Source organism: Leucopleurus acutus (assembly GCF_964270905.1).
Source record: "Leucopleurus acutus genome assembly, chromosome: 4".
Taxonomy (NCBI): domain Eukaryota; kingdom Metazoa; phylum Chordata; class Mammalia; order Artiodactyla; family Delphinidae; genus Leucopleurus; species Leucopleurus acutus.
In genome coordinates this window covers 117,168,896-117,194,406 of record NC_139146.1, presented here as the reverse complement: position 1 = coordinate 117,194,406, position 25,511 = coordinate 117,168,896, and the positions used below count along the sequence as shown (strand labels likewise).

At 37.0% G+C, this 25,511-nt stretch overlaps 1 protein-coding gene across 1 annotated transcript in view; it reads left to right on the top strand.

The window, feature by feature from the left end:
• Positions 1-25,511, top strand: part of LIN54 (lin-54 DREAM MuvB core complex component) — a 62,193-nt gene that overhangs the window by 26,325 nt on the left and 10,357 nt on the right. Inside the window, exons 4-8 of the mRNA XM_082837825.1 lie at positions 17,277-17,493; positions 22,426-22,499; positions 22,867-23,064; positions 24,457-24,548; positions 25,363-25,434. Of these exons, the coding sequence (XP_082693951.1) occupies positions 17,277-17,493; positions 22,426-22,499; positions 22,867-23,064; positions 24,457-24,548; positions 25,363-25,434 (653 nt within the window). The remainder of the gene's footprint in view (positions 1-17,276; positions 17,494-22,425; positions 22,500-22,866; positions 23,065-24,456; positions 24,549-25,362; positions 25,435-25,511) is intronic.

Here is a 25,511-nt window from a genome sequence, read left to right as displayed (position 1 = left end):
CAACATTTTACTATAGTTGCTTCATCATTTATTTATACATCCCTCTATCCAACTTTTTTTTTTTTTTTCCGCTGTACGCGGGCCTCTCACTGTTGTGGCCTCTCCCGTTGCGGAGCACAGGCTCCGGACGTGCAGGCTTAGCGGCCATGGCTCATGGGCCCAGCCGCTCAGCGGCATGTGGGATCTTCCTGGACCAGGGCACGAACCCGTGTCCCCTGCATCGGCAGGCGGATTCTCAACCACTCACTGTGCCACCAGGGAAGTCCTATCCATCTTATTTTTAAAATGCATTTCAGAGTAAGTTGCACATGTTCAGTATATGTCTCCCCAAATATTCCATCAAGCATACCATTAACTAGAATTCACTACTTGTTTAGAGGGTTTTCTTTTTCCTTTTGAGGTAAAATTCACATATACTGAAATATGCAAATCTTAAACATTTGGATGTTTTCAGCTAAAATGCATATATCTATGCAACAGAAAAAACCTCTGTTAAGATAAAGAACATTATCACCTCAAGAAGTTAACAATTAAAAATTTTTTTTCCTATTTCTGAATGTATTAGGGTAAACAGTGCACCTGTCATTTGATAGGTTTTGGTAAAAAGCCTTTATTACCTATTTCCTAGAAACTGAGAAGCAAACAACTGCAGATTATTAATTCTTCTGCTTGTAGTTCAGAGTTTCCCTTTTTTTTTCCCTAATAAATTGAAGGAGGACGTAAGTAAGTTTACAGATCATTAAAAATAATTTTTGATGGTAGAATACAATGTGATTTTTGTATAAAACTCAGGATTTCCAGGTATTAATGTATATTATTACAATAAATATCCTTCTGTTCATATAAACTTATTTGTGAAAATAATGTTTTTCACTATTTATAAAAACACAGGAATAGAATTGATGCTGAAATGTCTAGTGATGTGAAGTATTCATTTATGGTTACAGGAAGTAATCTTTTAAAATGAGTCTGATCATCTTATTGAAAGATGCATTTCAATAAAGTCTTTTTATATTGTAATAATCACAATTTGTAATATATTTGTTGTTTTAAGTATATACAATAATTGTATTATGAACTCAATCAAGACAAAATTATTTAACACTTAGAGCTTTACATAAATACATCTTTTTGTTTCAGAGAATTATGATAAAAGAATTTCAAGGATAAAAATGTTACACTAGAATAAAATTTTTAGAGGATATGGAATTCAAACACAAGTTCACAGAGTAAAAGGAATAATATAAATTTCTGACTGCTAAAGAGTTCTGTGTTTATATTTTTAAAAATATAATAGATACTTGTATCAAATCACTATGTTGATTTGATTCCATTGAATGCATTTTAAAAAGTAATGTGACAGTTTTACTTTTTAAATGCTAATATTTATAATGGGCTAGAAATTACAATAAACTGAGTGAAGTTCTCGGTCTCCCTGAAGGTTATCTCCACTCCAGCCAACTGGAAGGGAAAACACATGGAAAAGCACATGTTGGGAGGCTTTTATGGACCAGACCAGATGGATGTTGCATCGTTCACTTCACTAACTAAAGCTCAGTCTTGTAGGCTTACCTTACTACAAGGGAGCCTAGGAAATATAATCTGGCTATATGCCTAGGAAGCAGAAGAGAATGTGAATTTTGGTTAGCAGTAAGCAGTCTGTAGTGTAATCATCCATATGTAGTGTAGTAGTGCTATATTAACAAAGGTAGTTGACATTAGTTAGGCAGGAAACTGGAAGCCTGAACAATAATGAAGATTTCCTGTTATAAAGAGTCACTCTTCCATTCTCCATTTTTGAGTGGCTATCAATATTTATTGAGGTCCATGTGTGCTATGTGCTGAGGCTGTGGGAACTATGGAAGAGCTTACAGTGGTTGAGCAGACAAAATTCAATGCATGTAAAACAATAATGAACAATGAAATAGATGCTAAGTTGTGTGGTATAGACAAGGTGGTATGAAACTAAAGAGAAAAGAAAAAGAGAAGTCCTGACGTCCCTTCATTCACCACTCAGCAGTGCCTGCGCTGTGTTAGGGACTGTATTCTTTGGGGAAATAGAAGAGAGCAAAAGTAGACGTGTGGAACCTAAGGTCTACGGAGGTGTGGAAGGGAATGTGACAGAAATGAATTAAATGATATACAAAAATATAAAATTACAAAAGACATGTGATGTCACGAGATCCTATATAAGGGGATTCAACCACAGTTGGGATGATTAGAGAAGGCATCCCTGAGCTAAGGGTTTTTTATGGGTAGAATTAGAGTGGATGTCAGCCACAAGAGTGAAGGACTAGAGGTAATTATACATATGATGAACACATATGTATACGTATGAGAGTACATACACACAGAGTACTAAGACAACTACTCTGATTAGAACTCCTTTGCAGGGAATGGAGAACATAAAAAGATATGTTTAGATCATGGATAATTTTCAAAAGCAAGCAAATTTAAACTTAATTTTGTCATTAAATGGAGACTCATGAAATGTTTCTAAGGCAACAAGAGATATAATAAAAGTATGAAAGTGAAGTTTGCAAAAAAATTACTTAGGCAGTGTTTGTGTGGTAGATTCAAGGCAGGTAGAGACGAATCATAAAGCTGATTTTGAATTTGTTTTGCAAATATCCAGGCAAGAAGTGATATGAGCAATGACAGTATTGGAAAGTTGAGAGTTAGAACAGTTTTGGGACAGAGGTTTCAGAAGTTGATAGCTTCTTCTTTTGCTGTGAAGCTCTTAAATGTTTGAGTTAGGGGATGGTCCAGTGAGTACAGTTTGAAGTGAAGGGAATCTGTTTTCCTGATAAACTTTAACACAGGTGGTAAGATTGATAAGAGTGAGAGTTGAGGTGACTGCAGGTTGTAAGGTCCCATTGATTCTGTCGCCTGAATTATTTTGTACATATGTAGCTTCTCATGTCAGCACCCATTAGCCAGGATAAAGGAGTAGAAGGAGTAAATGACTGAGAATTTACTTCTTTTCTATGTTATTATATTGTTTTTGTTTTTATGCTTTTATAATTATGTTGTTTGAATACCTGTGGGGTCCTGTTGCTGTATTAACAGCTTTTTTACTATAGAAATTTAAAATATATTTAAAAAGTTAGAATAGTAAAATTAACTCCCATGTACCCTTCATCCAACTTTGGAATTATCCACTTAATCTTGTTACCATCTTTAACTCTCTTCCCACTTTTTTTTTTTTAAAGTAAATCATGTCATTTTATCTGTAGATATTTCTTTATGTATATAAAAGATAAGGACACTTTTTTTTTAACTTATCCACATTCCTTTAATGCCATTAAATACCTAGTTAATTCACATTTCCCCAATCATCTTAAATTTTTACAGTGTGTTTGAATTCGGGATTCAGATAAGTTTGTGACTGATATTTCTCTTACTTTCTTCATTTTCCTTTTTTCCTCTTGCCTTTAAAAAAAACATCAAGGGGCTTCCCTGGTGGCGCCGTGGTTGAGAGTCCGCCTGCCGATGCAGGGGACACGGGTTCATGCCCCGGTCCGGGAAGATCCCACATGCCGCTGAGCGGCTGGGCCCGTGAGCCATGGCCGCTGAGCCTGCGCGTCCGGAGCCTGTGCTCCACAACGGGAGAGGCCACAACAGTGAGAGGCCCGCGTACCGCAAAAAAACAAAACAAAACATCAGGTTGTTTATATCCTGTAGTTTTTCATAGCCTGGAGTTTGCTGGTTGCATCCCTATGGTGCCGTTTAGTTTTGAGAATTTTTGGAATAGAACTCAGATGGCTCCTACATCTTTAGACCTTAGCATGTGTTTTGCAGGTATTTTCTCCCAGTCTTTGGCTTGTCTTTTTATTCTTTTAACAGTGTCTTTTACAAAGCAGAAATTTTTAATTTTAATGAAGTTTGCCTTATCAACTTTGTCTTTCATGGACTGTACTTTTGGTATTGTATCTAAAAAGCCGTCACCAAATCCAAGGTAACCTAATTTTTCTCCTATTATCGTACAGGAGATTTATAGTTTAGTTTTATAGTTTTAGGACCATGATCCATATGTGACAGATGTTAAGATTTGTGTTGAAATTCACATTTTTGCATGTGAATGTCCTGTTGTTCCAGCACCTTTCGTTGAAAAGACTATCCTTTCTCCATAGAATTGCCTTTGCTCCTTAGAGATGAGTTGACTGTATTTGTGTGGGTCTACTTCTGTGCTCTCCTGTTTATCAGTCATTTTTAGTCTTTGCCAAGCTGATTAAAATCTCTCACATAGATTTGTATTTTTAAAAATTGTTCATATTTTTGTGTCTTCTGGACTCCTCTTCTGAACTCTGATGCCCTTTGGGTGGTTTGTCTTTTTTTTTGCTTGCTTGACGTATTAAGGAAAGTACTCCTTTGTTATCAATGTGGTTACAAACATTTTTCCCAGTTGGCGTTGTCTTTTTTTTCTTGCAGACATTCTGCACATTAAATTTGTCAAAATAGTGTCTTCAAGTATGAATTTTGAGTTTTTGAGCTATGCTTAGATAAGTCTTCCTTACTCCAATATTTTAAAATATTCATCCATTAAAAAATCATTATTTGGTTTTACTTTATGTAATTATTTTACATATAATATTCTTTTACTACAAATTAAGTACAAGAACAGATAGACTTATTCTTGTTTTTTAAACTTCATGGAATGGTTCAATTAATATTAGCCTCTGTATCAGTTTGATCCTGACTGATTTTTATAACCCATCTTGCAAGGTGGGTATCTAATTTTTGTATTGTGGTAAAATAATGCAACATAAAAATTACCATCTTTATGTACATTTTTCAGTGTTCAGTTCAGTGGTATTAAGTGCATTCGTATCGTTGTGCAATCATCTCTACAGTCCATCTCCAGAGCTCTTTCCATCTTGGAAAACTGCAACTCTAAACCCATTCTTCGCTCTCCCTAGCCCTTGGCAGTCACTATTCTACTTTCTGTCTCTGTGATTTTGGCTACTCTGCTTCATAAAACTGGGATCATACATTATTTGTCCTTTATTTGTGATTGGCTTATTTTACTTAGCATAATGTCCTCAAAGTTCACCAGTCAGAATTTCCTGCCTTTTTAAGGCTGAATAATATTCCATTGTATGTGTATATTCATTTGTGGATGAACACTTTAGCTCGTGTGAGTAATGTTGCTATGAACATGGGTGTACAGATACCTCTTGGAGACCCTGCTTTCAATTATTTTGAATGTATACCCACAAGCTGAATTTCTGGATCATATGGTAATGCTATAATATTTAATTTTTTGAAGAACCACCATACCGTTTTCCACAATGGCTGTACTGTTTTACATTCCCATCAATAATGCACAAGGGTTCATATTCTTCATATCCTTGCCAACACTGTTTTTCTTTTTCTTTTTGTCTATTCTCCATTTATTTATTGAAACTGGACTTTGGCGGGGGGTGGGAAATAGCAGTATTGAAAATGCCCTGGTTCTTTTGTTACATCCAAGAAGCTCTGCTAAGATACTCAGTGAGAGCATTTACGGATGAGATAAAGGGGGGCCTATGAAATCCTGAAATTGCAGGCTGAATTCTATATGCTTTTGTGCCTTTTCCTGGAGAAACTTCCATTGATTTAATTAGATTATGGGGAGTGGTGGGAAAGGGCAGAACAGGAAAGAAAGAGGGGAGGGAAAGAGGCGCGTACATGGTGGGAGAAGGCAGCGCTGTGAGGTTAGGTTAGGGAATTCGCATCTGGATGCTGCGGCCCCAGGTGCGCGTCCACCTGCAGGTCGTGGCGCCATGCGGTGCATTCCTGCCCGCCGACGCTGGAGCCCGCGCACAGCCCGCCACGCACGGACCCCGGAGACGCTCAAAGGGGCCGACAGGGGGCGCTGTAAAGGACGGAGGGAGCCCAACCCGGAGACTCTGATCCCAGCCACCTTCCCGGTGGAGGGAGGCTCTGCGGCCCTGGGTCTGGTGGGCGGGGCCGGAGGGAGGTTTTCCTTGTGCACTGGGGGAAGAGACCCCACCTCTTCCAAATCCTGAGGTCGCCTTTTGCTTTGGGGGCACTGGAGGGAGCATTGCCCCGAGTCCAGTGACCTTTGCAAAATCGTCTCAGGTTGTCTCGGAGGCAGGTGTCCCTGGATTGCAATCTCAGCTCTTCACTTCGCTGTGTGACCTTGGACAAGGAATCCACCTCTCTGAACTTCAGTTCCTTCCACCCCTAAAATGGGAATAATGACCATGCCCAGATGGTACAGCCAGGGCAAGAAATAAATGAGACCCTGTGCCTGCAGGGTACCCACGTAGCAGGGCACCTGGTACATGGTAAATTCTCAAACTACTATCTTACTATTATTAGTATTACCTATCATTGTTACTACAGTATTACTACTATATGATTACTATTACTGTATTACTATATTATTGTATTTATACATTGGGCTGCAGTTTGGCCATTCTAGATATCTGTTTCAAAAGACCCATACTTTTGGTTAGAACACGTAGTTCTAAAGCTTTTTAATCTTTTCCATTCTTAAAAGTTATCCAAGGGACTAAAGTGTTTCTGTTTTTGTGCAATTCACTCCCATGACATTGAATTTCACCCCATTTAAATTGATCTGACCAAAATACCTCTGTGGGCAGAGCGATCAGATGAAGACTCAGGATTGCTGGCTTGAAAGATTCCTGCCAGCTTCTTGCAGGAAAGAGAAAGAAAAGTCAGCCTCTTCAAGGATAACCCCAAAGGCCATGTGGCCCAAAGGCCCCAGGCTGGGAGGCAGGCAGTCTGGGTTCCAATTCTGGTTCTGCCCGCGTGACTTCAGCAGGGTGCTCCGTCTCTGAATGTGTGCTCAGCTGGACACGAGGAGGTCAGTGGATTCGTATCCTTTTGGTTCCTGCAGCTGTGATGACCTGGCTCCTGGTTCTCCCTTACCTATTAGAAGAGTCTGGTATTTGCACGGATGCGTGGGTCCGAAGAAGGAGAAACCAGCCGTTGCCAACCTCAAGGGGAGGACATGGATTCACAAAGTCCTCTGTTGGACTTAAGTTCAGCCACTGCCCACACATGACCTTGGCAAGTTACTCCTTATTCCTGCCCCAGGGGTCAGCATGTGGTGACATTCAGGGTTGGACACGTGTCCTTCAACCTTCACTTTCAGCTGGAGTCCCAGCCCGAAGCCCTGCAGAGAGAGAGGTGGCCAGAGGTGTCCATCAGCTGGAGCTCAGGGTCACCAGGGACCATGTTATGAAGGGAAAAGTGCCCAGCACTGATTGAAGTCAGGCTCCGGTCAAAGGCAAGTCCACCTTCCTCTATGGAACTCTTCTCCAGCTGAGCAAGGTCACAGTGCCCTCTGCAAGGACTCTGGATAACCTAAGACTGGGTTCATGTCGAAGTCCATCCCTCTCTAGCTGTGCAAAGTTGATGTGATGGCCTAACCTCTGAACCTCAGTTTCCTCCACTGGAAAATGAGGGTGTTGATTCTCCAAACTGATGGCACAAACATCACCCATGGAGCACTCCCCCACCCCGCCCTCTCACTGTGCTCAGGTTTAGATGCTTCAGTCCTGGTGTTGCTTTCTTCTTCTCCGTAATCAGGAGAACTGATACATTCTGTCCACCATCAAAGCTGAAGGTCAGGAGTTTAAATTGTGAACTAAGCTCCAAGATAAATGTGTCTCTGCACCCCAATGTTCATAACAACACTATTTACAATAGCCAAGACAGAGAAGCAACCTAAGTGTCCATCAACAGATGAATGGATTAAAAAGATGTGGCACATATATATAGTGGAATACCACTCAGCCATAAAAAGGAACGAAACAATGCCACTTGCAGCAACTTGCATGAACCTAGAGACTATCACATTAACTGCAAGTCAGACAGAGAAAGACAAATACCATGTGATATTGCTTATATGTGGAATCTAAAAAAAATGATACAAATGAACTTATTTACAAATTAGAAATAGACTCACAGACAGAAAGCAAACATATGGTTACCAAAGGGGAAAGGAGGGGGAGGGATAAAGTAGGAGTTTGGAATTAACAGGTACACACTACTATATATAAAATAGATAAACAACAAGGTCCTACTATACTGCACAGGGAACTATATTCAGTATCTTGTAATAACCTGTAATGGAAAAGAATCTGAAAAAGAATCGATTCATATTATATTATATTATAACTGAATTACTTTGCTGTACACCTGAAACCAACACATTTCAAATCAACTATACTTCAGTTTTTAAAAAGGATACAACACTTTTTCTAGTAGGCATCCTAATGGATGTGAGGTGGTACATCATTGGAGTTTTCATTTGCATTTCACTAATGATTAGTGATGTTTGAGTATCTTTTCATGTATTTATTGGTCATTGTATATCTTCTTTGGAGAATTGTCTATTCAAATTCTTGGCCCATTTTTAATTGATTTGTTTGAGTTCTAGAAGTTCCCTATATATTCTGGAACTTAATCCCTCATCAGATATATGATTTGCAAATTTCTCCTATTCTGTGAGTTACCATTTTACTCTGTTGACCGTATCTTTTGAGACCCAAAGTTTAAAAATTTTTAGGAAGTCCGGTTTGTCTGTGTTTTCTTTTCTTGCCTGTGCCTTTGGCATCATCTAATAAGTCATTGCCAAATCCAATATTGTGACGCTTCTGCCCTGTGTTGTCTTCTAAGAGTTTTCTAGTTTTAGGTCTTACAATTAGGTTATGGATCCCTTTTGAGTTGTTTTTTGTATATGATGTTGGGAAAGGCTCCAGCATCATTCTTTTGCATGTCGTTATCCAGTTTTCCCAGCACCATTTGTTAAGAAGACTGTCTTTTCCACATTGAATGGTCTTGGCACCCTTGTTGAAAATCATTTGACCAGGTATGCACATGTTTATTTCTGGACTCTATTCTGTTTTATTGGTTTATATGTCTGGCTTTATGCCAGTATTGGCCTTATTTTTTAGGTTAAATCTTTGACCTATTTGGAATTTGTTACAAGGAATGAGTTACAGGGATTCAGCTTTTTTTTCGTCAGACTAAATGGCTAATCCATACCATTTATTAAATAACTCTCATTCTCCATTGATGCCAGATTTCATCATGAACTTTTCCAATATATGGGTCCTTTTATCTATTCCTTTGATCTTTAGCACTCTGTTCCTAGGCTAATCCCATATTTTTTGATTTACCCTATCTTGATAGTACATTTTAATCCTTAGTAGGGCTGGTTTCTGATTTGATTTTTGTTTGTTTGTTTGTTTTGGCCATGCTGCACGGCTTGCGGGATCTTAGTTCCCCGACCACAGATTGAACACGTGCCCCCTGCAGTGGAAGTGCGGAGTCCTAACCACTGGACTGCCAAGGAATTCCCTGGTTTCTGACTTTTTTAAGGCTGATGCCTTATAGAGCACATTGTCTAAACTTGCCGGATATGGTCATTTGACCCTTTTCTTGAATTCTTCCATAGATACTAACACATCACTTTAAAATTACTTATCTTTGTCACTATAACTCATGACTATGAATAAAACGTAAGTTAAGTTAATATCCATGAAAAATTTGCAAATGAATCCTTAACCTATTTCATATTATTTCACCAGTCAGTAAATCAGTGTTGAAAGTTCTGGTGCCCATCTCAAGGTTTGACTCTGTCTTTAGTCACATATATTTATCTTTTCTCATTTGTCTCTTTTAGCTTGAAAGCATTTTAAAACTTTCTAATTTGATTCTTGGTAGGTTTATTTATTTTAGTAACCTAAAGTTTGGGAATTAAGATAATATAAACATAGTTTTTCCATGAAGTTAAGGTCTATAAACATTCTGTCACAAATTTTTTTTAAAAGCATATTAAGATGGAACCCTATAAATTCCTGATTTCAAACTATATTGCAAAACTATAGTAATCAAAACAGTGTGGTATTGGTATAAACAAAGATAAATTGATCAATGGAACAGAATAGAGAGCCCAGAGATAAACCCACACATATGTGATCAATTAATTTGCAACAAAGGAGCCAAGAATATACAGTGGGTGTTGGGAAGCCCAGACAGCCACATGCAGGTAATGAAACTGAACCATTATCTTATACCATACACAAAAATTAACTCAAAATGGATTAAAGACTTGAATGTAAGACCTGAAACTATAAAACTCCTAGAAGAAAACGTAGGAGGTAAGCTCCTTGACATTGGTTTTGGCAGTGACTTTTTGGATTTGACACCAAAAGCAAAGGCAACAAAAGCAAAAATAGGTGGGACTACATCAAACTAAAAAGTGTCTCTATAGCAAAGGAAACCATCAACAAAATGAAAAGGCAGCCTACAGAATGGGAGAAATTATTTGCAAATCACATATCTTATAAGGGGTTAAAATTCAAAACATATAAAGAACATATACAACTCAATTAAAAAATAACCTGATCCAAAAATGGGCAGAGGAACTGAATAGACATTTTTCCACAGAAGACATACAAATGGCCAACAGGCACATGAAAAAGTGCTGAACATCACTAACCATCAGGAAAATACAAATCAAAACCACAATGAGATATCATCTCACACCAGTTAGAATGACTATTACCAAAAAGAGGAAGAAATAGCAAGTGTTGGCAAGGATGTGGAGAAAAGGGAACCTTGGTGCACTGTTGGTGGGAATGTAACTTCGTGTAGCCACTATGGAAAACAGTGTAAAGTTTCTTAAAAAAACTAAAAATAGAACTATCATATCACCCAGCAATTTCACTCCTGGATATCTATCCGGAAAAAATGAAAACACTAATTTGGAAAGATACATGCACCCCAGTGTTCAAAGCTGCAATATTTACAGTAGTCAAGACATGGAAACAACCTAAGTGTCTATCTACAGATGAATGGATAAAGAAAATGTGATACACACAACACACAGACATAGACATATATACAGTGGAATATTATTCAGCCATAAAGAAGAACGAAGTCCTGACATTTGTGACAACATGGATGAACCTCGAGGGCATTATGCTAAGTGAAATAAGTCAGACAGAGAAAGACAAATACTGTGTGATCTCATTTATATATGGAATCCAAAAAAAAAAAAAAGGAAGAACTCATAGATACAGAGAACAGATTGGTGGTTGCCAGAGGCAGGGTGTTTGGTCGAAAAGAGTGAAGGTGGTCAAAAGGTACAAACTTCCAGTCATAAGATAAATAAGTTCTGGGGATGTAGTGTACAGCATGGTGACTATAGATAAGGTTGTATTATATATTTGGAAGTTGCTAAGAGAGTAGATCTTAAAAGTTCTCATCACAAGAAAAAAATTTATAATTATGTGCAGTGATGGATGTTAACTAAACTTATTGTGGCAATCAGTTTGCAATATATACATATCAGGTCATAATGTTGCACACCTAAAACTAATATAATATGTCAACTATATTTCAATAAAAAAGAAAAACATCAGATCCTCTTATGAAATTATGCAGAAATGAGTGACCAGTTACTTAGCTCTAAAACCTAGTCTTAAGTCATATTCTATGTAGAAATGCATATGAATTGCAACTTTACGAGATTTCACCAATATGACTTTCAAGGTGCAGGGTACTTAGGATTCATTGTACTTCTACCATTCTTTAGCACAACTTCTGTGAAAAACTCTTTCCTGTCAGGTGTCATTACATGATACTTTCTCTTGCACCAATATATTACATTCACATTAAAAAAAAAAGAGAGAATCGTTTTCTCCCCAAAAAGCTATTGTTAAGTAAGTTTGGGAAACACCCTGTACCATACCCATCTAGGAGTTTTGTCATGCTCATTAGCATTTTAAAGACTCTAAGAATTCCCATAGCAAAGACCTAACTTTGTTTACCTCAGGGTTTCATAATTAATGTGACAGAAGTAGGTTGTTTCATGTAATATCTGATTTTGAAGAGCTTATGTTTAATGAAACAAACGCACTATAGTAAATGCTACCCAGCCAGCATATGATTTTCTAGTAGATTAAACAAATAACAACTTAATGTCTGTTCAGAACAGCAAAGTTTGTGCAGGTGTCCTAAAGCAGTATGTGAATTTCATTTAGTGGTAATATTCTCTCCATACAAATAGAGACAAAATATAAAGAAGTGTTAGGTTGCTCGCCAGAATACATACAAGATTGAGACAAACTGGAACCAAAGCTCATATGTCCAAACAATGATGTCTAGGCTGTGTTTACAAACAGAACCAAATTTCAAAGTGTACTCCCAACCCCCCCAAAAAAAGCAAACATATTTATATGGAATCCCACAAATTCAGTGTTTGGATATTGGTTGAGCTGTCTGTCAATCTCCAACTTCACCAAATAGGAATCCTCATTGACAGAACAGGAAGAGTGTTTTATTTTTCCCTTTTTTTAAAAAAAATTACCAAAAAAAAAAAAATTAATTAAAAAAATTTTTTAGGTAAATCTTCAATTAAGCAAGGACTTCTGGTATTTGCTAATTGGAAAATAATAAAGAAATTTATTCCTGTATATAATTATGACATAAATGTGTAAATAGAAATGGCTTAGGAAATAGTACAGATTTTTAAAAAAATCTTTCAAGTCCACGTTTTTCTGGACAATTACCAATACATGTTAAATGTAGCTATTTTGAATTTAAATTAAGATATTTGCTTTTTAACCCAGCTGTCAAGGGTGTAAATCAGGAAATAGCAATAACTGAATATTTCTCTTGAATGTACATGAACTGTTTTTCTGGTAATGTGGTATGTTCAGAGAGGCATTCACATGGAGTTTCTCAGGCTACTTTACTTCAAGTAAGGTACCAACTTGTGAATTCTCAAAGCAGTTAAGTGTAGTATTCAAATGCTTTTGTCTTTTACAAAGTTGGTAGCTTTTATATGTTACTTAGTATTTTAGGTGTTAAAAAATGCATTGTAATCAGTGGTTGCCAAGAGTTTGGGTTATAATTATAAAGGGAAGTGCAAGAGAGTTTCTTTGTGGTGATGGAACAATTTTGTATCTTGATGGTGATGTAGGTTACATGAATTTATACAGTCTTTAGTGTACATCCAAAAAAAAGTCTGTATAAAAACTGGTAAAATCTGAATAAGGTCTGTTGTGTGGTTTAGTTAATAGTATTATACTAAATGTCAATTTACTGTTTTTGATAATGTCCTATGGTTATGTGAGATGTTTTTCTTTTGGGGAAAGTGTACATGGGAACATTGTATTAGTTTTGCAACTTCTTGTGAAATCTAAAATTATTTTAAAGTTTAAAAAAATGCTATTTATACTTCTATTCAGTATACTAACCGATTAAAAAAATACTTTCATGTTTCTTAGAGCCAGATGTGCAACTTTAGTTTTTAACAGAGTTCTTGAGGACTAAATGCTATTTACTTATATTCAGTCATTTAGTAACTGTTCATTAACTGTCTACAGTTGGAGGCATTACAGTGTCTTAAGAAAATGGGCTTTGGAATTGGCTCTGGTTCAAATCCAAGCTCTGCTACTTTTAGCTGTGTGAACTTGGGGAAGTTACTAAATCTCTCTGAGCTTCCGTTTCTCCATCTATAATGGGCATAATGATAATGATACACACTTATTGAGCATTATAATACGTGATGAGTTATTATTTGCACCGTATATAATTTAACTCATTTAATCCTTATAACAATCCTATGAGAAAGGTGCCATTTTAACATTTTCAAATGAGGAAACTTAGGCACAGAGAAGCCAAGTTACTTGCACAAGGTCACTCAATTGGGAAATGCTGGAACCTAGATTAAAACTCAGCTGGATTTTCTGTTTTTGCTATACAGAACTAGCTTGTTGATGACCAAGTGTCCCACCAAGAACAACTAAAAAGAAAAATAAAATTTAATTAAAAAATTTGTTTGAAGGTTTTTGAGACCTACCAGGGGAGCCAGGACATTATAGGCCACCATCCTGAAGTCACGGGAAGCCTAGAGAAGTTGCCTGGTGTTCAGTGTGACCCTTCCCCTTAGGGCATTTGCTGATTTGTAAGTTGTGGCTGAGAGACTGAGAAGATGAGCAGAAGGTGGTCCCAGAAAGTTGGGGAGCTGAGCAGACCTGTCAGTCTTATAGACCTTGTAGACAAAACTTTGGGTTCAGGCGCCAACAAGGAGGAGGAAGCCTGGTAGATACTGGAGTCTTGGTTGGGGGAGGAGTGAACCAGAAATGGACAAGGCCTCCCAAAGATTGAAGCTCAGCTTCTAATCAGCTCAGTTTGTTATTGGTTTAGGGTAATCTGCCCCTATTCTTAACTGCCTGCCAGAAGCCGAAGTGAATGCTTTCTGGAGAAATATAAAATCATTCTAAGCCTCAAGTTATTTACTTAATTTTCCACAAACGAAGTCTGGCACTTAGTCAGAAATCATTAGGCATATCAGGCAACCAGACCAAATTATTCAAAACGGAGAGGTATAAGTAGTGGAGTTATCAGATTTGCTTTTTAAATAAGATTAATATATTCAGAAATTTATTTAACAAGGTGAAGAACTTCAGCAGAGAATTAGAAACTATAAAAAGGAATCAGGTGTATATTTTCAAACTGAAAACTGAGATTAAGAATTCAGTAGATGACTTTATCAAGCAAAAGAGAGATTATAAAAAAGGATTAGACCTTTTTTGAGAACCAAAGTGTAGAGAATTTCTCATTAGCAGACCTGCACTTAAGAAATCCAAAGTGCGTTCTTTAGGCAGAAGAAAAATGATCCCAAATGGAAGCACAGAAAGGGTATAGAAAGGACAGAAAGGGTAAATTTGTGGGTATATCTAAATGAATGTCTTATAGAGTTTAAACTATATGGAGAATTAAAGAATACTTAATGGTAGCACAAAGATGGGGCAAGAATAAATGATGTTAACGTTCTATGGTTCTTTTATTGTCTTGGTGATGTGTAAAGTACTAATTTAATTCCTACATTGAACATTGTAATCTCTAGGGCAACTACTATAATAGTAACATAATGTATAAATAACAAGCTACCACAGAGGAAATGAAATAATGAAACATTTGACACTAACGCAGGCAAAAAAGGAGAGAAAAAGGAACAGAAGAGGACAGGTGGTTCAAATAGGAAACAGTACAACGGTAGATTTAAATCCAAATAGTTAATTAACTATGTTAGATGTAAATAGACGTATACTGATAAAAAATATAGTCAGATCTGGTTTTGTTCTAAAAGAGCCCTGGCGGTCCAGTGGTTAAGACTTCGCCTTCCAATGCTGAGAGTGTGGGTTCGCTCCCTGGTCAGGGAGCTAATATCCCACATGCCTGGCAGCCAAAAAACCAAAACATAAAACAGAAGCAATATTGTAACAAATTCAATAAAGACTTAAAAAAAAAAAAGGTTCACATCAGAAAAAGAATCTTTAAAAGAGCCAGTTATTTACAGCTTGTAAGAGTTGTAGCTTGAAGTTTAGGATACAGAAAAGTTGAGGGAATTCCCTGGCGGTCCGATGGTTAGGGCTCTGCTCTTTCACTGCCGTGGCTTGGGTTGGATCCCTGGTTGGGGAACTAAGATCCCGCAAGCTGCACAGCATGGCCAAAAACAAACAAACAAAAAAGAAATGTTGAACGTAGAGTTGGAAAAAGGGTATACTGTGCAAACTTAACTAAACCAGCCCTGGTTCTTGTACCATGCTGTACCTAGCTCATAATTTGGTTGCTAGGTTTAAATCAGATAATCTTAGAGGTTTCAAAAGCAATGTCCTCTGTATGTGTTAGGTACCCAGTAAATTTAACTATTACGTCTGAGGCATCTTGTTTCTTTTTTTTAAATATAATGTTTTTCTTATTAAAGAAAATTTTCAACTGAAGTATAGTTGATTTATAATGTTGTTAGTTTCAAGTGTACAGCAAAGTGAGTCAGTTATACATATATATATTCTTTTTCAGATCCTTTTCCATTATAAGTTATTATAAGATATTGAATATAGTTCTCTGTGCTATACAGTAGGTCTTTGTTGTTTATTTTATATATAGTAGTGTGTAAACTCCTAGTTTATCCACCCCCCTTCTCCTACCTTGTTTCTTAAAATAGTATTCTTTTTTCATTTTGAGTCGATAGACCAAGGACAATGTCTCTTGTACCATTGTACGCATCTGACTCATAGGTTGCTTGATTTTTCAGTAGCTTCCATATATACACATTTTATCCCTTTTCAAGTTTTATGTTTTCATTTAACTCACCATCACAGCTGTTATCTCTTATCTTTATTTAAAATCTATTCTGTGGTGCCTCTGCCTACTGATAATGTATGAATTATTTTATGCTGAAGTAATCTACTTTGAGTATTATCTATAGAGTTTCCAAACTAATGACATTCTTCCTTTTTTCCCCTGTACTTTTATGAAAATGTTCAAATTCTTGAGAATTATTCTTTTATAAATTATCATCCATATAATGAATATAGGTTTCCTCAGTCATGTCACCTGTCTTTTGGCATGAGGGCTTTTTGAAGAATAGGTAGTCGTGTAATTATTTATAAAATAATACCATAGAACTAATTAGAGAATCCTGTCTGGATCTTTGCTTTGTATGACAGTCTGTCGTACATTGGTTAAACATCAATTGGAGACATCTTAAAAGGCTTTTGTTCTGTTCTGCTTTTGATATTTCATTTAGCTTTTTGGGAAGTCACATTGCTTTTTGTTGGACTGAAGGAAAGGATTAAAAATGATTAAAATGATTATATTGAGTCAGATCTGAATTAGATCTGAATCCAGAATTAGTTTCCCTAGACAGCCAAAACAGTGGTAATTTTGGATTGAATTTGGCCTTCTCCCCATAGGTTAGTGGGTACATTTGTATCTGTGGAATATTATAAGCCTTTCAGAATTGGCTAGACTTAATGAGGGCTTTTCTTTGGGGTTTCTTCCTCTTTTAGGACATGTGAAAATGAAATTTGCCGTAGTTAATTTGGTGGATAGCAGTAAAACCAAATATCTGTGTCCTTTCTTTCTGAATATGAGGCTTAATACTGAAAGTTTTAAAATAACCTTTTTCTTATAAATTTTAACTGATGTTAACAAAACTGTGTGAGTTTTTGCAAGTTAAGTAATAGTTTCTTCATAGCAAGTCATCTGACCTGGACTGTCAAGGAAGTTAACTACTAGGGATGGTAGAACTCATTAATTTTGGTTTCACTCCTGTATTTATTACTATTCATTTCTCTTTGAACAGGTTGTTCCTTTCAACAGCTTTTGATGAAATTCAGGAACATACTTTTTTACTTGAGCAATTGTCATGAGTAAAAATGAAGTAGGAAAATAAAATCGCAGATTAATGAGAGCCATGTTGTATTGTTCACTAGGCAGTGAAATCAGCTGTGCAGACCATCACTGTTGGAGGAGTGAGCACATCACAATTTAAGACAATTATTCCTCTGGCAACTGCTCCCAATGTCCAGCAGATTCAAGTGCCTGGAAGCAAGTTTCATTATGTCCGACTTGTTACTGCCACAACAGCCAGTAGCTCAACCCAGCCAGTTAGTCAGAATCCCAGTACAAACACTCAGCCTCTTCAGCAAGGTTAGTAACCATTTTTTTAAAAACAATAATTAATGCTTTGAACATTATTATAGAAATTGGTCCTTTTCTTGCTGAAATCCTGATTAAGTATGGCATTTCAGCTGAGTATGAATCAGCAGCTGTTGCAGAAGGCAGTGAAATAGAATCCCAGTTGTATATAACTATAGTATTTTGTTCTGCTAGAAACTGATACACAGTGTGCTGTAATACCAGATAATCATACTTAGTCATCAATTTGTGGGTAGCCATTTTATTGCTGGTTTAAAAGCCTACATTATGCCAGTGGGATAGTTTAAATGGAACCAAATGATTTATCTTATTTTCTAAACTACAAAGCCGTCTAAACTACACAAGGTTTGGGGGTCAGTTGAAATGACCAGTAGGCAAGGTATAAATGATAAGTATGAACTTTCATCCTTTACTTATTTTGAATCTGTAATTGCTAATGAAAATCAGTTAAAATGTTTTTATTTTACTCATTGGTATTTTTCCTGAAAAGTATTCCTGTTTGTAGTCCTACTTTGTTTGTGTTTAATCCTTCCAGCCACCTGATATACATACACAGACTCAAACACATAACCTTTCTCCATATTTATCTACTTGTTAAAAAATTGAAACTGTGAAAGGATGAGGACAGTTTATATCTGGGGCCTAATTTTTTTCCTTGGAAGACTACTGCATATTCTGTCAATGTCAAAATGACGTGGCAAGTGAATGTCTATTGTTTGCTGGATGTAAATAGATGAATTAAAGACCATTTGTTTGCGCCTTCAGTTTTATTAAGGAATCAGAGGGTTGGAGCTGTCCATTGCTGATACCTAGTTCATCTAAGGGAAAGTGGAAGAAAAATCTTGGATTTTAAATTACTGATGGGAGAAAATGGAGGGTGCATGAGGGAAACAGTATTTTAGTGTGTATTCTATTAAAATTAGACATAATTATATAAAATAGTAATTATATTTTCTATTCCCTCTTTAAACTGATTTTGAAAGGAAATCTTTTATTACAGTGTTCTTAATGAGAGGAAAAATGAAATTTGCATGTACTGCTGACTGAGGAAGTCAAGTGTATATTCTCTCAGTACTTAGCAAGTGCTACTAAGTGCTACAAGTCCAATTTTCTTATATATCATAACGATATAAAGCAGTCATTAGATATAGTTGGTTATATTTTATGTGTATACACACAAATGCTGAGTATCCATTTCCAGCATAACGTTAGCACTGATTTACTCATTATCAAGCATAAGCGTTTGGTATGAGTAGAAGAGGAAGCTGAAGATCCAGGAAGAGTGGAGGAGCGGGTTGGACATTTCATAATTCTAGTGTATTTACCATTTCCTTCTTTTCCAACCTTATGTCTGTCTTTCTGCTTCTCTCTACTTCGCTGTTCTCTTTGCCTCCTAGCAATCCCTCACCCCTCTCCTGCTTCCCTGCTGCTTCCTTTTTTGCTTTCCTTCACTTTCCCTCTCTGTTCTCCCCTCTGTCTCTCTGGCTTCTCCACCTCCCTCTGTATATTCCCTCTTCCCACCTGCTCACATACATATGCCACCCATGCTATTTCCCTTATATCCACCCATATTTCCCTATTTTTGTCTTGCTCTCCTATCCCACAAAAGATCTGGGTATATGTAAAATATATTATTTCATAGGAATAATGAGTTAAATTTACAATCTTCTTTAGAGATACACTGAATAGTTGCTGTAGTTCATAAAATGTATTGATGTGTTTTTCTAAAGGCTTAATTCCCTATGAGGGATTTACTTAAATGCCAAAGGGAATTGGGCTCATCTTGTACATTTTCCCATCAAAGCCATACAAACACCAGTATTCAAACGTTCCACCATATTAATTACTGGCTGGATGGCAGGTAGCACAGTAAAAGGACCCAGAAGATTGCTTGGTTAATCTCTTTAGAATATAATCTACAATCTTGGTTAGGGAGGAAATCAATTTAAGAAATTAAAAACCCTCAAACACTTGCAGGTATGGTTTCTAAAGTTTCAAAGGAGACTGTTCTGAAAGGATTGTTCAGAATTGCTATTAAAGACCAAAAAAATTAAAGATTATGCCAGCATCTATGAAAACTGCAGTAGTGGTAATGTGGGACCATGCTCAAAAGTTGAGGAGGAAGCAACTATGCCCCAGTTTAAAAAAAAAAAAGTTGAGGAGAAATCCAGACTATTGACGTAGTTATATAAGTATGACCCCCTTCCCATGTATATTTTATACTGTTCTTTTTTCTGACCACTACGTTTTCTGTTTTCTGCATTCCCCAGATTTCAGTTAAAACGCAGCATGCGTATGCCAAGCTAATGTAAACCCAGAATTCCCCAGTTTTCTAGCTCTGTGTGCGTGCGTGCGTGCGTGCGTGTGGACACTTCCCTGTCCTATCCTTATGAGAATCATCCAAGTCTCCCATGGGATGTGGATAAAGGCAGGACACACACTCCTTCCCCATCATTTCACAGACCACCAGGAAGTTCCTGCATTTCTCTAGCTGTGCAGTTACCTCAGAATTGATGCTTGTGTGCTCGTGAAACAGTGACTGTCATTGCCTTGTCAAGGAACAAAGTGGTATAGGGTGTCCTCTCTTCGGTGTCCCAAGCACGAATTCAGGCTTTTAATTCCTTATAGTATTGCTACAGTGGTTATTATAATCAAAACAGAACAGGAAACAATTTCAAATCGGGTATCAGATGGCATGGCACTGCTCCTGTAATTCATGGTCATACACTCTTTTTGTATAGCAACTTTATTGAGATACAGTTCTCATCTACCATAAAATTCACCCTTGTTAAATACAGTACAGTTTAGTAGTTTTTAGTATATTCAGAGATATGCGATCACCACCACTGATCATACGCTCCTTCTGGAGGTCTCCCACCTTCCCACCTACCCACTTCTCCCTAGTTTATCACCTTGCTGCCAGGGCCTGCTCCCTTTTAGATCTGAGTACCCTCTCTCTAATGTTCTTCCAGGGCTCTCAACTTCTCGTCTTCAGCCATCAACCCTTCCATCCCCACCAGAAGTAAAAAAAAAAATTGTTAACATTATTAACAGTCTTTCTATCCAAGGAAGTCTGTTCTTTTTCTTTTATTGTTCAGAACAGTTTGTTTGATTCAGTGTTCACAGCAGTTTAGATCCCATTATCTCAACCTCTCTCTTTCATAGCAGGCTCTAGGCCTTTTGCATAAATAAGACCCGAAGGGATGTCCTTTCAGTCTTCTTAAATCCCTCCTTTAGACTGAGGAAGTGGCAGTAGGCAGTATTAGAAATGGTACTTCTTTTGATCCAAACATACAGGTCTAGTACCAACCTGTTTCCTGAACTTCATCACTGTATTTCTGCATGTCAGGTTTCATCTTCCCTTTAGATCAACTCATCCTTGAATTTTAAATTCTAATAGCTGTCATTTTCCCATTCACTTGAAAGCTCCATGATAATCGATTTTTTTTCCCTTGTACCTACGGTTCCTGCCGTCCTTTCACCTCCACCCTGTCTCTTGCAGCTGTTCTCTCCTTTCCATTCCCAGTGCCATCACCGCAGATTAGACTCTCATGTTTTGTACTCTTCTAACTTTCTTTGTTTCTTGCAGCTCTGTTCTATTTTACATACTGCTGCCGCGTACAGTTTCTTTTTGTGCCATTCCAATGATGTTTCCGGACATCACAGTCCTCAGAAACTTCTCATTGCCTGCTGAATTAATAATACAGATTAAATATACAGATGTCTACCCTTACATTCAAGGCCTTCAACAAAACAGCCACAGTCTGCCTTTTTTTTTTTTGCCAGTGCTTGCCTACTTTAACCCTAGGTTCCAGCCAAACCGGTCTGTCCCGTAGCACTTTGTGAAGTGCCCAGCATCAAGCCTCCACTTCTCTTGCTCTGCCTCTGTGTGAACTGCCCTCCTCCAGTCTGTATGCCCGCTCTGCAGCCTGACCATTGGTCAGGACTGTCTCAGACACTGTCCTCTATGCAGCTTTCCCCATTCCCAGCCCCTGCCAGTCAGATGTATGTTCTGTCTCCTTTGCTCTCCCACAGTGCTTTCTCTTTTTTTTTTTTAATAATGTTTATTTTATTTGGATACTCATCTAATCTGCTCTACTTGAATGTAGTCTCTTTGAGCAGGTGTCTTGTACTATAGTTTCCCTGGAACACTGTCTACAGTGACATTTATGTAGCAGTAATGGTTGTAATAACAACAAGAACAATAACAGTAATGGGAACTAACATTTATTGAGCACTTACTATCTGTTGAGCACTGTTGTAGTAAATTTTCATGAATTAACATATTTATTTCTCTTACCCTGTAAGGGAGATACTATCCCTATATTGCAGATGGGGATACAGGCAAAGAGAATTTAAGTAGTTAGAAAGCAGCAGAACTGGGATTTGAACCCCCAGGGTCTTATGATTTAGGAGACTACATTCTTTTTTTTTTTTAGTTTACTTTTTATTGAAGTATAGTTGAATTAAGGAGACTATATTCTTAACCTTGCTGCTATGCTGCCTTTTAGTAGTACTCTGTAAATAATGAATTGTACACAGAAATAGTATAGAACAGCATTGTTACCCAAGTTCCTGAATGGCAGTTTTTAATTTATGCATCATTTCATCTCACTGGATTTAGTAGTGAATATATAAAGCATCTGAATACAGATTGAAGTATTTTCAGTAGAATATCTTAAATGACAGACATTCTCTCATAAAGTGGATAGACTATAGCTACCTTAGATATAAGTTCCCTAGTTAGATGGGTTAAAGAATTTTGAAAGTAACTGTCTTGATTAAAGATTCCTCCAAATAGGAAACCAGTGGAATTCTTTAAGCTGTCTCATGAGGATATCCTGAGGGAACTAAGTATCTTAAATGTTTTAAATACTATTTTCTGTAAACAAACTGTCCTTTTCCTCCCTCCTTTTTACAAAGCAAAGCCAGTGGTCGTTAATACCACCCCAGTGCGGATGTCAGTGCCACTTGTCTCAGCGCAGACTGTCAAACAAGTGAGTATCACATCACTTCTTCTCTCAGTCTCTCCCAAACAGACAATTTACTTTTAAAATTGAAAGTTAAGGTTTATGTTTAAGAGATTTATTTATTTATTTATTTTTATTGAAGTATAGTTGATGGACAATATTATATAAGTTACAGGTGTACAATATAGTGTTTCACAATTTTTAAAGTTTACACTCCATTTATAACTACTGTAAAATATTGGTTATATTCCCTGTGTTGCACAGTATATCTTTGTAGCTTATTTATACATAATAGTTTGGACCTCTTAATCCCCTAAGTTTAAGAGATTTATACTGAATTGAGAAACTGTGAAATTTATTTTCGTGGTCATTGACATACTTCCTTTCTTTTTAGGTTGTTCCGAAACCAATCAATCCAACTTCCCAAATAGTCACCACCAGCCAGCCACAGCAGCGGCTTATCATGCCTGCCACGCCACTGCCACAAATCCAGCCAAACCTCACGAACCTGCCACCAGGCACTGTGCTGGCACCGGCTCCAGGAACAGGGAATGTAGGCTATGCGGTGCTTCCTGCTCAGTATGTGACTCAGGTATGGGCAAAAAATTAAGTCATCGCATTTCAAAAAGTTTAATTGGGTCTAAGATGTCTAGCATTATCACATTCTAAAACTATTCAAAAACATCTAACTCAGTGTTTAGACTGTTTCCAAAACCTTGAATTGTTAATGAAAACTTCTGAGTTTATTTTTATATATCTTTAGTATTTAGAAATATACAGCACAAGTCAAGTATACAAGTCAGGCAATTTGGAGCTGAGAACAGTTTGGTAGGAGGGCAAGATCATGTAGATATAAGAGAAAATACGTTGAGTTAAAATCAGCAGAGTCCCGGGCTTCCCTGGTGGTGCAGTGGTTGAGAGTCTGCCTGCCGATGCAGGGGACGCGGGTTTGTGCCCCGGTCCAGGAAGATCCCACATGCCGTGGAGCGGCTGGGCCCGTGAGCCATGGCCGCTGAGCCTGCGCATCCGGAGCCTGTTCTCCACAACGGGAGAGGCCACAACAGTGAGAGGCCTGTGTACCGCAAAAAAAAAAAAAAAAAATCAGCAGAGTCCCAGTGAGTTTAGAAAGCGCTGTGACTGTAATGGAGTTCCTCCTCACATTATGAATACGATGCCGCTCACCTGTTCTTGGAAAATAGACTGTGAGATGCACTTCCAGGTGACATATCGGTAGTGATCTGTCCAGATCTGGTCATCTTTAGATGACATCTGGTTATCTTTGGAATCAAAGCCACATATTATCCAATTGGCTGGCTTGGGTTAGGAGTGCTGCTTTCTAGGAAGAAGGCAGAAGTTGTTTTCTTTTTCATGTAAAAATCTAGCAAATTAATTAGCACCATATTCTAAGCTGTTGAGTTGATCTACTCAAGATTATAAGAGAGACAGAAACCTGTGTACTTTAAAGAAGTGTACTTTGGAGTATGTTATGTGGATACTGATTGAAAAAATTAGTGTTCAGTATTTTTATCATTAGCATCTCTTTTCTTATGTTTAGAAATCAGTGTAAAATAGAAACTTAATTATTACGTATGTAACTTCTCATTCTCTATAACTTGTGATAAATGATCACATTTTATTTATTTTATTTACAAGTAGACACATTGCATTTTTCTAGCCAATACAAATTTTACTACAGTACTTTCAGGACATTCATCTGGAATTTCCTAATTCTGATATCCTGTGAAAGAATTTCTTATATTTATGCCATGTAGTACTTTAAAATGTCCACATTGTTTTTACCTCTGGTATTAGTTTTGGGTCTTTAGAAGAGCTCTATGAGGTGTAGTGAGTATGTTTGTATGAAATTCTCCGTTCTGTTTTTCCTATTTTAATAGATGAATTTGTGCTTCTTACCGATCATTATATTTAGGAGTATTGTCTATTTTTGTAAATATGGTCTGAAATTACCTTTCTTTATATGTAGCTACAGCAGTCTTCCTATGTGTCTATAGCAAGCAACTCTAACTTTACCGGAACACCTGGTATCCAGACCCAAGCAAGGCTTCCGTTCAATGGGTGAGTGAGTTATTTGAATATATGTAAGTTAAGTTGTTTGATCAGGTTAAATGCAACATCAAATATACATATATATTTCAAAATACATGTATTTAATTTTTTTCCCCTCAAAGCCATGTGAGTGTGCCTCTGCGGTACTTTTTATTTTGAAATACTTTAAACAGAAAAGTTGCAGGAATAGTCAGAGAACTCCCAAATTATCTTTTACTCCGATTCACCAGTTCTGGTACAGGTGATTTGTTATTTTCTCTCTCTTTTCTCTTTTTCTCTGTCTCCTCCTTAATATGTTTTAAAAATGATATTAACTAGTTTTTAAATTGTTATTTAGGTCTTTGCTTTTTCTTTTGCTTATTTGTTTTTTAATCTGTCAATTGCTGCCTTTGCAGTATTGGTTGAGAAGCAGTGCTTTAGTTAATTACATGGAACCAGTCTACCTCTCCTCTCCCCTCCTAAATTCCAACTTCACACACCCTTTTCTACTTACTACCTTTCATAATTGAATCCCAAAGAGTTTAGAGATTTTAACTTTAGTTCTCTTAGAAGAAAGAGTATATTTTGTGGAATGTTCTTCAGAAACTATTGATAACTTCCTTTTCTTTTTTTTTAATCCATATCTTGGCTCTCTACCTTTCTTTTCATGGTACAGCTTGCTTTTCAACTTAATGTAAATGGAACAACATAAACTTTTATTAGAGATGGGTACATTTGTTAAAGCTTTATTTTAGGAGGAATTTACAGATTAGAGACTTTTCTCATTTTAAATAGTTACCTTTAATTGATTAAAATGTATATCTTTTTGTTTGTGTCTGTGTAGCATAATGCCATCAGAGTCTGCCAGTCGGCCCAGAAAGCCTTGTAATTGTACAAAATCGCTGTGTTTGAAATTGTAAGTCCTTTTGCTGCTGTTTCCTCATTTGATATAACTGAAAATGCTTTTAAAAGTAAGTGGAGTTGGGCTTCCCT